At 41.2% G+C, this 16,685-nt stretch overlaps 1 protein-coding gene across 1 annotated transcript; it reads right to left on the bottom strand.

The window, feature by feature from the left end:
- Positions 1-248: 248 nt before the first annotated feature.
- LOC142934583 (high-affinity choline transporter 1-like) lies at positions 249-7,947 on the bottom strand. The gene is made up of 8 exons (XM_076078997.1): positions 7,764-7,947; positions 5,407-5,520; positions 4,149-4,304; positions 3,750-3,898; positions 2,817-2,960; positions 1,827-1,980; positions 1,378-1,595; positions 249-806 (listed from the first exon to the last, which is right to left on the bottom strand). Exons 1-8 carry the CDS (start codon positions 7,945-7,947, stop codon positions 249-251), a joined length of 1,677 nt encoding a protein of 558 aa, XP_075935112.1.
- Positions 7,948-16,685: the final 8,738 nt, after the last annotated feature.

Here is a 16,685-nt window from a genome sequence, read left to right on the forward strand (position 1 = left end):
AGTGCACTTATGTGCTAAAGAGAATGCTTAATGTAGTCCAAAGTAAATTGATTATTTAAATGTCTGAGAGCAAAATGTCTGTAACCTTGGCCATCGGCCCCCACCCTTTGTGCTCCTCCTTCACATTACATTTTGTTCTTCCTCACTGACGGATTCCTCACTCGTATTAATGAATAAAAAATGAGCTATACAGTATTTTGTTAGAAGAGGTCATACCGCGTTGTTACAGTATGATGTAGTTTAGAATTTCAACAATTCGACTCCAACATTGGATCAGAGACTCCACCCTCCTCACACAGAGGCTGCGAGTTGTGGTTTTCCTTGCTGCTTGCCCCATCTGCTGGTGTGTGTGTTTGTGGTGGCCGTTGGACTTTAACTTGAAACACGTCCCACTTCTCTGGTATGAGTCCCTTGTTGAAGAGCAGAGCCGTCAGGTAGGAGACCAGCAATATGGTGGCAAAAGCAACCAGCATACAGATGGTCCTGATGGGGGAATACTGAACGTAAACACCGTCTTCAAGGGTGCATCCTGGGAAATGGATGGCTGGTGGTAGCCGTAGCAGGGGCTCTCCACACAAAGCCCTCAGAAGGAACCCCACCAGGAAGCCCACAGTGGCACCGTAACCGTTGGATATGTCGAGGAAAAGCACGCAGACCAGCTGCGGGAACATCATGATGTAGGCGATTTCTCCACCCAGGATCCAGAAAGCTATGACACCCGTGTGCAGGAAGGTGAGCGATGTGCCGGCCAGGCCGAATACAACCACAGAAATACGAATCACCCACCGCATCTCATTGTCGGATGACTACGATGAAAAGAAATAGAAAGAGGAAAAACAGTAAGGTTAGCAGCAATAGACTGAGGAATTAGTTTTTATATCTTTCCAAACCTCTCTGATTGACTCCCTAGACAGAAGTAGTTCTTGTCAAGGTAAGCGCAGAATCATGCAAAAACCCTGAGCGCCGTCAACAGGAACATCTTTCTCTTACTTTGCTGCTTAATTTAAAAATGACAACCACTATATGCCAGCAGTCTGAACTTTATGTGTTGTTACCACAGTGAGATCTCATGAAAATTTGGATTGTGATTCCAATTTCTCTTCAATGTGTGTGTTTATTTCATCCATTTTCAAGAAATGCCAGTTTTGACAAACAGAAAATGTAGCACAAGTTCCTAAATCCCTTTTTGAACTGTTTTTACTCACGCTGCTTGTTTAAAAAGGAGTTCAAATTCTAAACAAACTGAGACTGACAGCAACGTTTCCATCTGTTCAATGACGGATTAATGGTTCTACACCTGACAGTGCAAATGGCCGTTGGTGCACTGCTCTGATCATCAATCAGGTGACCTTTCACCCCTCCTCTCTCCACCTTCACCTTGGTCCTCAGGATCTTCTTGTAGATATTCGAGGAGAAGATGGAGGCTGCAGACAGCAGGGCGGAGTCAGTCGACGACATCACGGCGGCAGCCACAGCTCCGATGCCGATGACGGAGATGTAGGGCGGAGTTAGGTGCTGCAGGGAGAGGGGTAAAATCAAACCTGTCTGACCTCGTTCGAACGGAGACGGAGACCCATACGAGGTGAGGTTCCAGTCTAGGAAACAGCGGAGGGACAGGATGAATCAGTCAGACTGATACGTTTGGTGTGTCAGGTGTAGTTACTGTAAAATAATACCATGTTGGAAGAGGATATAACAGATATGATGATGGCGACAGCCACACGCTCAATGTACTAGCTCCACCTCTTTTCATGTGGTCAACTTTGGATAAAAATACAAAACAAGTTTAATTTCAAGTTGAAAGATATTCAACACAACTGATCTACCTGTTGATGCAGCCACTGCCCCGATGAGCACAGGAGGAATTCCAAACGTGGGGATGAGAAATGCTGCAGCGTAACATCGCAACTTAGCTGTGGCTGATGAAGAAGCTGACAATGTCCTCTGGTGGAAATCCTGGAAACCGAGGTCCCCTATGCTCTTTGAGGGAGGGACAAATATCACAATAGAGGTACAGTTAGTCCACATTAAGTCAGCCACTTCTGTGCTGTTTTTCCTTATAAGTTAAAATGTCTGCAATGGAAAAGGTATTTTCTGACAAATAAATGCAAAAATCGTCGGAGCCATCATGAAACCAAAAAAAGCATCTATTCCTCGATTTTGGTTTCAGACAGGTATGTGATTTAAAGGGCAGATATGTATGCGGCCGTGGATAAAAGAAATGATGTTGGACTTTAAGTTACACAGTGGTGTTACAAACTCAGGTGACACACGTGTAAAAAGCAAAATACGTCTGACCTTTTCTTCCAGTTACTCCACATCTACACATGCAAACCACCGTCTCTCCTTAAATACAGTCAAGTTTTCCAGCCTCTAAAGTTGCTCCACACTATGCAGACCACACTGCCAATGGTAGCAAATCAATTCACTTAAAATCTATTTTTTAAAACAAGTCCACAGAAAATACTGAGAAGAGGAACACTGCAAGCTAACACTGCGATTACAAACCACACCAAGATTTGTAATTCTGAACAGTTCTAACAAATATCATTTTACTACAACTGCCTGCCTCTTTGGACTCGCCACCCTTACCTGTAAGCTTATGCATCATCTTTTCACCAATAAATAACTATTCATATTTGCCTGCTTGTCTGCATTCAGGGCCTTCTCCTTGCTGCCTCGTACGCCCCCGCTTGACACTTTCATGTCATTTTGTGAGTCACCCGTTTCTACTGCTGCACATATCACCTGAAATCGAGCTCTTCCTTTAATTGTAACAATCATGCATTATTCTCAAATGCTTTTCATTGCCGCACCAGAAGCAAAAAGATATCGATCCACAACCAGGCTCTGTCTGCAGTCAGAGCGCCAACCCAGGGGGCCTGAAAGGTGTGGTTGAAAGATGTGGTGGTGATGGCGACGGAGGTGGGACTCATGAGGATGAAGGGGACGCACAGCCACTGAGGAGAGAGAAGCACACCATCGATACACATATATCAGTTGAGTTTCCATGGTCCTCCTCTTTCTCATACAACTGGGGATAAACTAGAAAATACAGAATGTTACCAATCTTACACATGAAAGTTAGTTTAATCCTCACAGATACTCAGCCTGTGAAAAGAGACGTATAATGTCCCGTGGCTCCGGAGGAAGATTTCTAAAGTCTGAGCAAATAACCCCGGATGATGTCATAGAGTTATGTCAGCCTGGCCTTGGGACATACATCTTTAACAGAAAGCCTGTTTTACAAACTGGAGGTATAATAAAAGATGCTATTGATTTGCAATATGGGAAATGTAGGATCCAGGATTTTTGGAGCTTTACCCATACAAAGGAATAAAAGTAAGGATATATCATGTTTTAAACACTTCTTGTCAGTCTTTACAGATGGGCAAGTCTACATTTTAAAAGTGCCCCTATAATACACTGACTATAGGGAACATTGCTCGACAACACGCATACAAAAAATGACAAAGAAACGACGCTGTTTTTTTTTAAACCAATTACATTGCTGTCCTTAAAAATGGATAACTCAGTCTGGCGCCATGCTAGCGGCTCTATGATGCTGCACATGGGTATAATGGAGCTTAGAGCTTAGTGTTAGCATGCTAACCTGCTCACAACGACAATGCTAGTTTAGCAGGTAATGATGATTGGGACATGCAGAGAAAAGGATCGTGTTTTGACGTGAAAACGTGTCACCGTTGGAATCCATTGGAATCCGAAACTAATGTGATTGAACAAATTACCGAGGTGACAAAAATGAGAGTGAGCTGTATGACGTCTGTGTAGGCCACAGAGTAGAGACCTCCCAGCAGGGTGTAGGTGACGGCCACAGCAGCAGAAATCCAGATGCACACAGCGTAGGACAAATCCAGGATCACGCTCATGGTTACTCCTATGAAGCACACATGCAGTTTCCATGCACACTTAAATACACAAATAGCACACGCACAAAATAAAACTCGCCAACATAGCAAAGATCAGCAATAATTCATTAATTGCACTGCGGCATTACACAAACAAACAAAAACAAAAAAGGTACTGCAACATTTTGGTTGAGGAAGCACAAACGGTGCAACTGTACACGAACAACTAAGTAAAGGCCCAGTATGGCCACACATATATGTAGTTTGATAAATTCTTACCCAAGCTTATCAGTGTTGATGTCACCCAAATGATTTCCGACATCAGTGGCGCAATAGAAAAAAGTCCACTCAGTCCGTTTCCGTACTTGATCTGGAAAGGGTCCATCATGGTCACGTACTTCCTGTCTCTCATGGGCTCAGCAAAGAAAAGACCACCTTGAAAACAACAGCAGGAGAGTTGCAGTTCTGATTCCACTTCCTTTATTGTCATCTATCTTTTTATCGATCCTATTCTTTCAAACCAACGCACATAAAACCCTCAGTCTGCCATTGCTTTTGGGGGTTTAGAGGCTGCTTGGAAAGGTCACTTTTGATCGGATTCATGGATTTCCTGTTTAAAACAGGATTCTCAGGTGGGATATAACACAGCGAGGAGTGTTTCTTAACCATTTGTTAAGAAGAAATAATGGGCACAGATGGGATTTCTTAATAATCTGTTATGGCTGCATTGAGCCAAAAATGGACCATAAAGTGTCCCTGCTTTGTTCAAATGATCAGATTCTTCTTCTTCTGGCTTTTTTTTTATCCAGCAAAGAAATGTACCCTTGCCTATAGCAGCTTGTATCATCTTAGTTTCTAGTATTTAGTTCCAGTGTTTAGCATTCCAGATGTTTTTTGATTTACTTCTGTTACCTGCTTGTTTTTGGACTCTCAGCTATAAGTCATATTCGTTAAATCATTGAAAGTCTCCATGTTGCCTCCTCCTCAATTCATCTGCGTTTATGTCTAAACCTGCAATTCCTACGACACTTAGTATATAAGTTGTAGATTTGTTTTACTTGTCTGAACAACACGCTTGACTTGTGGCCTGATTGAGTGATTACTTCGTCATCGGATCCAAGATAAATTAGAGAATTACATTTTCAGCGTCACAGTTTTCTCGGAAATTGATGCAACCCACAAAATAAAGCACAGTAAAAAAAAGTGTCAATTTAAAATGTGTGTGTCATGAAATATATGTTGATGCGCAACATGCTGTTCTGATTTAAATAAGATACTCCCTTTGCAAATGGAAACAGCTTAACGGTTTAAAAATGTTGATTTGAAACTTCCAAACCTTTTAAAATTATAAGTAACAACGGAAGATAAAGCATTTAAAGATAAGATGTCAAATCAAGTGGAACCGTAGAAAGAATGTAAGTAACTTTTAGAGGAGTTGAAGTGTCATTTAGTGAGCAACGAAAGCAGTTGAACTGTTTGTTGAAGTGACAGTTAAAGTGAAAACTTCAAAACCACGAGTTGTAAAAGGGAATCTTACCAACAATGAAGGCCAACGTTGCTGCCAAAGGCATCACAGCCCAAATCAGCCCAAACTTTGGATTGTACACTGTCTCAGCTGTGCCGATGATGAAGGTCCCTCCAACCCAGGTAGCTGCATAACACACACACACACACACACAGTTCCTTTTCACATTTTTCAAATGTCTTACAAGTTGTTGTTCCAGTCGTCCTTGCAAATGTTGAGATGATTGTTGTGTGTTAACTGATTTCTGTCTTCAGTCTTATGCACGGAGCAAACATTGGATGAATAGTTAGTCTGACCTCAAACTTCCCTCAACCTTTCATATCAAGGAATAATTAACTTTAAGCTTCAAACCTTGACGCTCTACGGATCCCTCTCGCGTCAGTATTTTCATCGAGTCTCTTTAAAATAAACTTCCCTCAAAACGTCACGGTTCACATTTTGTTTTGCAGGAGACACAAACAGCGGCCTCATTGGCAAAAGTCATGTTTTTGTTTGACCCTTCCACCTCCCTCTTTCCTGTCCTGTGTGGACTCTCTCACTCTAAATAACGACACGGTGGGTTTTCAGTGGAGTTGAAAGCTTGGGGCGCTGTATACAGACTCTTTCTCCTGAGAACTACGGTCGCCGACACGAAAACAGAAAAACTGCAACGGCTGAGGTCGAAGAGTCCTTTTTGCTTAGGAAGGTTCCTAACTGAGTGAAATGACCCGGACGTCTCTAAGTGGCCGCCATGATAGGAGCTGTTTGAATTCTCTAAATGCTAAGGAAAGGTGCTTTAATGCTTCCTTTATTAGCTCCTTTAGCAGAGGAAACACGGGGCCTTCCTTTAATAAAGGAAAGTAGAGAATTCCACCCCACAATTCCTTGCAGTGGCAACATTAAAAGTGAAGCACTGTTCGGCCGTCCATGAAAACAAACGATATCCTTATGTCCCACAGGTTTAACAATTACATACATACAGTCATAGAGTAATGGGATTCATGTTGAGGAATATGAATAGACATTCCTTACATTTCATTTCATATTATGTAAAAAAGAATACGAAAATAAAATGAACAGTAAATATAGCAAACTGTCTATGATACAAAGGCCTATGATAGATTATTAAATCTGTTGAAAAGCTAAATATAACCAAACCGTTGAATCTACATTATTTTACAAAGGAAATATTGATATTGAAAATGTCAGATTTTCAGTATGGGTGGAGTCAACAATGCCCTGATTACATATATCAGTTACATATATCAGTCACTGTCTGGAATTATTGAGAAAATACTTTTGATAACACTTCAAATATTCAGTTATTAGATGATTTGAAGTTGGCTCATGAATGAGATTTTGAAGGGCTTTAATTTTGAAATGCTACATCAGAATGTCCTGGTTCTCTCTGAGTGACACCTTGAGGTGGTCTGCTATTAACCTGTAGTGAAATTATTTTGTAACTAAGCACCATTTCCTCTAAAATGTAATCTGAAATTAGACAAATTGTCTCAAGAATGAGATTTTGAAGGGCTTTCATTTTGAAATGTTCTGTAGTGAAATATTTCTTAATCGGTACAATAAAAATGTCTGATTTTCTCTGTGGTACGAGTCAACAATGTCTTGAACACATTTACATCAGTCATTGCCTGGAATTATTGACAAGAATATTTTCATAGCACCATAAACATTTCAGAAATTAGCTATTTGAAGGTGCAATTTCAGTTCAGTTTGTACTTCATAAAATATCTTAATTGGTACAGTTAACATGTTTGATTTTTGTTTTGGTCAGAAATGTCCTGAACACATATCAGTAAGTCAGATATTATTAATTCCATTATTTTTCCAGCAACCCTCAAATCAAAGAATAAAGACACAATTTAGTTGTATTTTCCCTTTAACTCACGAGATGTAGGTAACATGTTTTATACTTCGTGTTGATATAATTCATTTAATCTTATTTCCACAAATGCAATTTGTATACGCTTAGTTGACATCTTATTTTGAAAACCGGATGTTGTCTCACGTTAATCTTTCCGATAACTTTGCAAAGTCCTTCGCTCGCTCCCGATCTGTGCCGTTTACCGTGAATTTACCAGCATATAGGCGCACTGAAATGTAAGTGTCTGCTGGGTTGACCACGGAGATGCGAGTGTCTGCTGACCCAACCGCAGTGATATAGAGCGGTGTGCACAGTGTTCAGACAAAGCCAAGTGTTAACCTGCAATAAAGTCAGCTCAAAATGCTACACACTGCACCTTTAAACACAATTTACCATATGGTAAATGTTAAAAGAAATCATGCAATTAAAATGCAGGTTGTTGTTTTTTTTAAACAGTCTATGAACCTGCAGGTTACAGCTGCTGCAGCTGCAGCACAAAGAAACTCACCGGTTGAGGTGAAGATTCCCATGACCAAATTGATGTTCCTGTTGCCCAGCAGAGCCATGTCTGCATGGTTCGCCTGCGTCCTGTTTTCATCCCTTTTGGATTTGATGGAAGCCCAGATGCCGATACCGAGCACCAACAGGTAGAATATGATGGTGGCTACGAGTCCCGGGACGTTGAGAGCCATGCTATCCTCCTGAGCAGCCAGAGTATAATGAGCAGCCAGGCATACGTCTTTTGTTTGGCAGTGAACTGGTTAAACCTGAATGTGTAATGTATAATGTGTAATAGGTGTGGCTGCAGCAGATGCATTTTTTTCTGCAGAAAACTATGCACACCAACCAACAAGTGCAGACGCATTTTCAGCCACTGATTGACAACCTTTGAAGCAGCTCCTACACTGCACACAAATGTTATTTTACAGCCAATTTTCACCATTAATCTACGGTATTTGTGTAATACGGTTTTGTACTGTAGTTAGCAATGCATTGTGGGCTGTTCCATTTGAAGCAACAGCACAGAGACACTAAACAGTATCCTATATGTTTTAAATAACAGTACACTACAGTATTTTGGGAAAGTTGTGTTGCATAGACAATACTGGCATTCTGTGAAGGGACTTTTTCAGAAGGACATGTTGAGATCTATATTTCTATAAAATCTATATTTACGTGCATTTTAGAGTAACCGCGTTTAATCAAATACTAACCGTTTATCGACAGATCGGTAGCGGTTGTTGCTATCTAGCTGATAGCCGATGCAGATGTTGGACAAAGCAGTTGTTTTGAAGTGTTTGAACAATGCTTTTTTTTTTTTTGGTGACATGTGTGAGATGAAATACTGCAAAGACACCGTAGAACAACTAACTGCTCCACTTTATTGTCAGTCATTGTATCCAGAGGTCAGTATCAATATTACAAAATACATCTCTAAAAGGATGCTACAGCTTGTGTTACAGATAAAATACATATAGTAAGAGTAGAAAATAGAATGATTTCAATCCAGATGTACATTTGTACAACCCTTGCCTTTCCAGGTTATGTATGAGGAATAATGTAAAAAGTTATGTTAAAAGCTCTCAGTCGATTCTGCACCTTCTTCAGTCATTTCTATACTGTACAGGGGCAGCAGAGTACAGACGGGGGTCTTAGAGAACTGTCTTGTATCTGAAATATCAGGAGGTTTGATTCCTGTGAAAGTCCACAGTTATCAAGAGAGGGACGCCTAAAAAAATAAAACCAGTCATTCTGTATCAGAGTCATGAGTGTTCAGCAGCATGAACTTGTCCGTTAGTGGGAGAATCACGGAGGATATATCATCCAATGGGAGGTTTGAAGACAGACTTTGCGGTCTCGATCCTAGTCAACCAAACCACATCTAAAAATCTATACAGATCTACAAAAGAGGTGTTGGTGCAGCAGGTCAGGGCCGTGTGATGGCGATCTCTTCTTCTAACTCAAGATCTACGTTGATGCTCAGTCTTGTTCGGTAGAAAGGTTTGATGATGTTTTCCTCAACAGGAAATCAGTGGACGTGTTGTCATACTCCATCCTCTTCTCTCCTTTGTATCCTGCCTTGATTCAGTCCTTGTTTTCTTCCTCAAGGGTCGCCTGGTCGTTCAGCCTCATCCCGTCTTCGTGATCTCTGCCGCCCGTCTCTGGTCCAGGACTTGGCGGAAGCAGCTCCAAGTCCCTGGAGCTGCTCGTGCTGGCGGCTCTGGCTAGCCTGGTGAGCGTCTGTTCGTACGGCGAGGGCAGGTAGACCATGAGGAACACGCCGTCCGTCGTGTCCTGCTCGGAGCTGGAGCTGGGCCGCCGGTGCCGTCTGCTGGACTGCCGTCTGCTGGTCTGGCGTCGGATGGAGGACAGAAGCTCGCAGTTCCTCTCCGGATCCTGCAGGTCCTCCAGGGCGATCACGTTGGCCAATCCCAGTTTGCTGTTCAGGCCGAAGCCGTGCCTGCGGCGCCACATCAGGAAGCCGAGGCCACTGAAGAGGAGGAGGAGGACGGAGACGGCTGCTAGGGTGATGAAGGTGATGGATTTTGCACTGATGATGGCCTCACCTGAGCTCTGGCCCTGTGAGTCAGGCACAAAAAGATTAGGTCACATTTTCTGAAGACAGATTGATACATGATCATCACAATTTGCACATCCTTCCTTTTTTCGTGCATTAATCAATTTAATTTTACAATATTTGACAAAGGTCGTAGTGAGAAAAACAAACATATTCACATATTAATCATTTTAATGCAAATGTAGATTTTTATGATCTATATTTGATGTACTACATTGTGCTGTTAAAGTGAAGTGATAAACTGTCGTGTTGTTAGAGGAGGGTTAGTTGGTGACAAAAACAGAGTAACTAACAATAACCTCTTAGTAAAAGAAATAGTAAAGTCAGATGGTATTCAGACATCTGGCCAACAGAGGGCGCTGCCAGTCACAAAACCAAAACATCTGTCTGGCCCCTTCATGCCAGTTAATCTGTACAATCTAGACCATCAAAAATGCCGAGTGTTAGTACGCTGCCGCTGAATATACATGTTTAACCTAAATACTTCATAAATGTTGATAGCGCTCTGAATGCGAGATTAGGATTGAATAAAGCAAAATCAAGTAGTAGTGTTACATTTTGCTGTCGTCTTTTGAGCATCAAATCTGAATGAATAGAAGTAATATTAAAAAATATCTTAAATGCAAACCATCGGTGGGTAAAGTAAGAAACGTGAAAGTTGTGTTTCTTGTTCGCTTTTGCACTTTGAAATGTTTCCCACAAACAGTTTGCAGAGATTAATAATTTCATAATAAAGTATAGAAATGTATGGATTAAATATTAATTTGGTCATCACAAGTATTATCACAGCGTGGGAAACCTCCTGTCCATACGACACTATGTAGTTCTGAGTTACTATATAATGGAGACAATTTTAAGAAAAGAAAATTTGGGTCTTCAAGTTAAAACTTCAAAATGGGTCCTTTTTTTTAAACTCTCCATTGCCCTGATTGCCAACAACATTCAACAGTCAGATAAAGACTTTATCTGACAGTTACCTTGTTAATCTCATTGGCCAAATGCCAAAATGGCATCATTTTGCTGATACTGTGTAAAGCCTCGTGCATGTGGAAGCCCCCATTTTGATCTTGCAGATGTCCGTCTTTAATAATCTTTACAAACTGCAGGTGCGAACTTTGTTCAGTAAGAAGCTATAAAAAGTAGTAATATTTTAGTTCATGATGTACAATTATGACAGCATTCTGCTTCTGCTTTTACAGATTTTACAGATTAAAGGATTGATAAAAATAAAAAGATTAGATTTGGATAAACTCACCGAAGCCTGTCCGTTGGTGAAGGGCAGAGACGAGGGTCCAGGCGAATAGTCCAGAGAGTCCCGGCCGGCCGGTCCAAACTTCATCCAGCTGCTCTCCAACAGAAACCGCATGGTGGAGGATCTGAAGCCCAGCCGGAGCCAGGGGCTACAGGGGCCGAGAGAGAGCTCAGAGAGACGTGTGGTGGACGGAGAGATGAGGGAGGACAAGTTCGCTGTGAGCTCAGAGGGTCACTGACTGCTGAGCTGAAGTGATCAGCCTGAAATAATAACCGCAGGGGGGGGGGGGGGGGAGGGAGGAAGAAACGAGGGCAGCAGATAGTCCGTGTGTCCAGCTGAGAGGAGAAACGTCACCGGTCCTGATGAGAGGATTTACAGCTGCTGGAAGCTGGTCAGCAGCAGCAACACACAACCGTGTGTGTGTGTGCATTTGTTTGTGTGTGTTGTGTGTGAATGAGACAAGGATGAACGGACAGTGATTCACATGTGTTCATGGTTAAAATAAACCAATGATAAATGGTGGTGGGAGACCGGACAGACAGCGGTCTCAAGTGTGAAAGACAAAAAAAAAAAAAAAAAAAAAAAACTTTGTTTCACAAAGGATCCACTTCGGCCTCGTCCTTAAGAGCTCGAGTGTCAAAAAGTCGATGTTTGTAAGGTTGTCAAAGAATGTTCTAGTTTGTTTGGCAAACAGTCCGTCTGTCCCCTGGTTGTCACATGACCTGCACTTCCATCTTTGGCCACTATGTTAAAATCCTTGTACGAACAGTGCGGCCCTTGGAAGATGGTTACAAATCCATTTGATTGAATCCCAACTTTGAAAAGATCACATTTCGGTATCTTACTTGCCGTCACTTTACGCACACTCGATGACAAACAGAAAAGCTTGATGGCTCTAGATGTTATTCTCTGACTTCTGAAATTAGGTCCTTGCATTTTAAGTTCAAAACATTTTGTTTAAGATAAAACACGCATAAACCACTAACCCTACGAGACGTTTTCAAAATGTACTTTAACTTAACATTGCATTGTGGGATTGATAGAAAATGTACAACTTATACTATAAATGCAGGGATGTGCAGTGTTATATGTAGCCAGTAAATCCTGGTCCATATCCAAGCTATTTTAGAGCTAAAAGTGTACTACTGCTTAGTGGGTCATTATACATAAATATGTTAAGTTTTTACTCTGGGACGAGAACGAGCCGCGACGAGAACGAGTTGCGACAACATGATGACAAACATGAGATAAACTGCTTTTATTGTACAACACACAGAGCAGACGGGCAAAGCCAGAGCAGGGTTAGAAACTTCAGCAGGAGAGATTACAGGTGCCTTTCTTTGATATCAAAAGCGGAAGAAAACAAAAATACACTTTTAGAAATCACAGTCACAACATTAGCTGACCTGCTGATGCCGGTCCAGCAGCGAAGCGTTCAAGGTCAGCGAAGGAAGCAAACAGACACACCAACCACCTGAACGAGCAGAAAGCCTGCGTTCACATCGGGAACCGTCTGCACATTCATCTGCAGGGATGCGAGCGGATACGTCATACATTTTGACAGTTGTGCCGTTCCAAAAACAGCCTTAAAGTCCCACACAAACCATTTGGCGATGCCTTTCTACCTGTGAGTTTGTAGCACTCAAAGGGACACAAATCATCTGCAATTAATTCACGTTGTCCGAGTCGTCCTGTCCTGCTTTACACCTCACACACACGTATACATCAACACCTTTTCTTTGGAGTGAAGAACGTAGTTACACGTATTTAATTGTATGAGGGTCAACAATCTTGTCATTGTCAGTGGTTCAAGTTCAGGTGCAGCAGCCAGAGCTCAAGATCCAGTTTCTGTTTCTGGTTAATAGAGTTTAAGGTGCAGCTAAAAAAAGAACAAAAAAACAGAGGTAACAGAAGAGAAAGTAATGAAACGCAGCAATGTGGAAACATAACATCTAATCCCATGCTATCTAAGCCAACAATCACACTTACTTCACCCGGATACCATGTTATAACCGAAATTGAAAGAAAGACAGAGTCAAGCTCCAAAACCACTGAATCCTTCATTTTCCACCGTGCATCATTTCTAACAAATGCCTTTTTTAAAGAAAGGGATATTTCTGTTCAGCTGACTGGTAGTAGCTTTTATTTCTCGGGTTCTATATGTTCTCGTGACACCCTCTGTCATGTGCTCTTCCACTTTAGAAACTGTGTCAAAAGTCTGGCTCATATACAGCCTACTTTCTCCATCAGTGTCGGACAACAGGACATATGTAGTTTAAGCTGCTTTGCTTTCCCTCCTTCACTCCCAGGCGAACGCTGCAAATTAAACTTAAGCGACTGTTCGCAAAACAAACCAGCCAAATATCTCAACCATTCATCCGAGTTGTCTAAACTAGTTTATTTTCTTCTTCTTTTTTATAAGCAGAACCTTCTGAACTAAAGATTGTTTTACACTTTTCTTTAGGAAGTTCTTTTTAAAGCTATACTAGCAAACTGTCGTAGCTCTGAGCAGAACAAGCGTATTAGGTCACTGCCTTCAATCTGTTCAGGGACCCAATAATCCCTCGACTGCACACTAAACTGTAGATGGTTTTACTGTAAATTATCAGTACAAATGAGATTACAGCTTCACAGCAAAAGGACAAAAGAAGGAGCTTTTACAATAACAGAAAGCAATAAGAGCTTAAAATCTAAGACTTTGTGGGAACATATTTCTGCCGATGGAACACATGACAGCGGACGGATTTGGAGCTTCTCCTCAGTTTTGAACTATACTTTACCCACGTGCATCAAATCTGCTTAGAGTGCAGATAACGTTTGTGCTCGTGATGATCTTCAGCGTGCCACAACTTCTACGTTCAGGAATCAATCTCGTCTTAATCCCTGCGCTATACGACGAACGCACATTCGTGGTAAAACTCAGCAGCTCAGACAAAAGACTCATCGTTAACATAAGAAACACAAACAACAGCCTTGAGACTTAAAGTAGGACAATCATCAGAGGGAATGACTGAATGAAAACCAGGCGAAGTAGGAACCAACACAAACTGCTGTTGCATGACACTGACACATTAGTCGACTGCTTTTTTTTTAGATGGAAACGCTGGCATGGACTTAACACCAACTAAATCCTTCCCTTCACTGCTGCTGATCACACTGACGGCCGACAACATCTGTCCACCCGATGCTCGTCCTACAACAGCAGGGAATGGGGACGGGTCAGGGACACTGAATGGGGTTGAGAGACAGCAGAGACAGGACAGAGAGGCGAGACACACTAAAGCTTCCTGGGATCAAATGTGCAAGATAGGTTTGCGAGTAGGAACTGGGCCGAGGTTTGTCTGACATTCTGTTATCTGATGTTAGTTCAGTGTGGCAGCAAGTCTGTGGGCTGAGGGGGGACAAGGAAATTGGGTAATTTTCTCATAGACATCTATCGATCGGACTTATTTTACACATCCTGGTGGTCACTAGCAATAATGCAAGTTTAAGGCACTTCTGCATTTGCTTCATTTTTACAGGCCTGGGGGTTGGCGCTTGTCTTTTTAAGATATACAGGCTGTTGCAACAAATAAACTGAAATAAAGACACACTTGTTTCCACTCTGACCTACATCTCATCACTACCTCCTTCATTTGCAGAATCATGTAGTTTTTAGGTGCATCTTTGGTGGTTTGGAGCTCCATTATCCAGAGAGCCAACTGGCAAAGATGAACAGTGAATCAGCAGAGGAAGTGAGGAAGCCGGCAAAGAGAGAGGGACAAACGAAAGGAGGTTGACAAAGTGGGTGAAAAAAGAAGAGTAAATCTTCTTTGGAGCTTCACATGCCCCTCCCTCCCCGACCTGCCTGCCCTGCCGCCCTCAATATGGTCAGAGCTGCTGAAGTTAGCATCAATTCAACACGCTCTTCTTTTATAATCTGTCCTAAAATGCACAGTGGCATGAATGAAGGATGTTTTTAGCAGCATCCAGGTGAGAGCAGTGGCATTATTTATTAGAAGATAACAACCTAAAGACTGCAGATTAATGCCAACCAAGATGGGTAGCAAACAGTACAAGATCGCGTTCAGAAAAGTCATGTGGTCATTGAAATGTGAGCGGTTCATCCTCTGTAGAGCAAGAATTACCTCAGTAAATTCCATAGAAATCTGCGTGCCTTAAATGACGAAATTGCATGCGTACAAGTGGAAAGTTCTGGTCTGATTGTGTTGTTAGCGGAGAAGATGAGACTGAGAATATCCACAGCAAATGTCAGCAGTTCTGATAACTATTATTATTATTAAATGTGTCGCTTTTTTCTGTCTCATAACATTGTTACGTATATATCTGTGTGTTCTGGACTGCTGGTCGGACAGAAGAAGATATTTGAAGACTTCAACTTGGGCTCCGATAACTGATCCAAAACAGAAAAAAAAACATCTACTTATTAGTTGCATATGAAATGTAAAAAAAGATGAAAACTCTCAAAAAAATAGAAAATGCTCAAAATGACACGTTAAATATCTTAAATAATAAATCATTTACATAAATACATGTACACACATAAACAGTGAAAGATAACGCATTGTATATTATATGCATTCAACATTAAAGTACACATACTGCATGTGTACTTTGGTTAAAATAAATACTCGATCGCTCCAAGGTTTAAGAGTGAATAATAAACATTCAGTTGAAGTAAAATGATGACTGCACATTATTTAAAGCTTGATATAGAAATTGCATTGCAGCGACAAAAATTCATGTACAATCAGTTCAAATGCAAAACGTGTCTCTACCGGATGGAACGGACCTCACTCTCTGATTTGGAAGAAATAAATATAACAATACCTAAAGTTGACCTTATTTTAACTAGATGTATTTCTTTAATGCTCGTGATCTGTTGTGTTCTGAAACGTAGTCAATTTTCCCTCATTGCATCATCTGCGGAGTCATTATTGTTATTCACCTTTATCTCATAACGAGTAGTAATATTGGCCAAAACGGAGTTGAAAATACACCCCAAGTTGTAAAAGAGAAAGAAGAACTTTTCCTTAAAGCTACCCTGCAGAGTTTTGGACCACATGGAGTTAAGTTTTGATGATCGAGTCTCCGTTTTGTTTAAATCTTATGCTCAACTAGCCCTAGCATGCACATGGAAGCCATGAGACACTTCGGTGTTGAACAGCTGTAACGGACAAACGGCTGGAAGAATCTAATGTTATGTCATTGAACTCACCAACAGCTGTTGGCAGTAGTGTACTAAGAAACTGATCCTCTGAATGTAAATAAAGCTCAAAACAAAACTCCACAGCGTACCTTTTAAAAAGTATGCAAATAAACAGTAATCATAATTCATTGCATATGCGCACATTTAGGTCTGTATCCACATTAGGATGAAGCAATAATTAAATGTTATTGTTTACCACCTTGGAGGAAGCGTATTGTGACGATACGACAATACTGTGACAAAATTATGAGCGCATTCGTTTTTCAAAACTGACAACAAGCTTATCATATTTAAATGCTTTGACACAGTATGTGTATGTGTTGAATTTCCATGATATACAAAAAAATTCCTTCATTCTTCTCATCACATCATTTCATCTGCCAATCAAAAA

Source organism: Anarhichas minor, unplaced genomic scaffold (assembly GCF_050575085.1).
Source record: "Anarhichas minor isolate MPS153535 unplaced genomic scaffold, ASM5057508v1 ptg000069l, whole genome shotgun sequence".
Taxonomy (NCBI): domain Eukaryota; kingdom Metazoa; phylum Chordata; class Actinopteri; order Perciformes; family Anarhichadidae; genus Anarhichas; species Anarhichas minor.

Excerpts from the sequence above, each read along its gene's own strand:
- LOC142934583 (XM_076078997.1), bottom strand. The coding sequence starts at position 7,947 with ATGGCTCTCAACGTCCCGGGACTCGTAGCCACCATCATATTCTACCTG. Across the intron at positions 1,981-2,816 it reads TCGATATCTTTTTGCTTCTG|AGCATAGGGGACCTCGGTTT; the intron begins GTGCGGCAATGA and ends CCTCCCTCAAAG. Across the intron at positions 807-1,377 it reads AGAAGATCCTGAGGACCAAG|TCATCCGACAATGAGATGCG; the intron begins GTGAAGGTGGAG and ends TTTTCATCGTAG.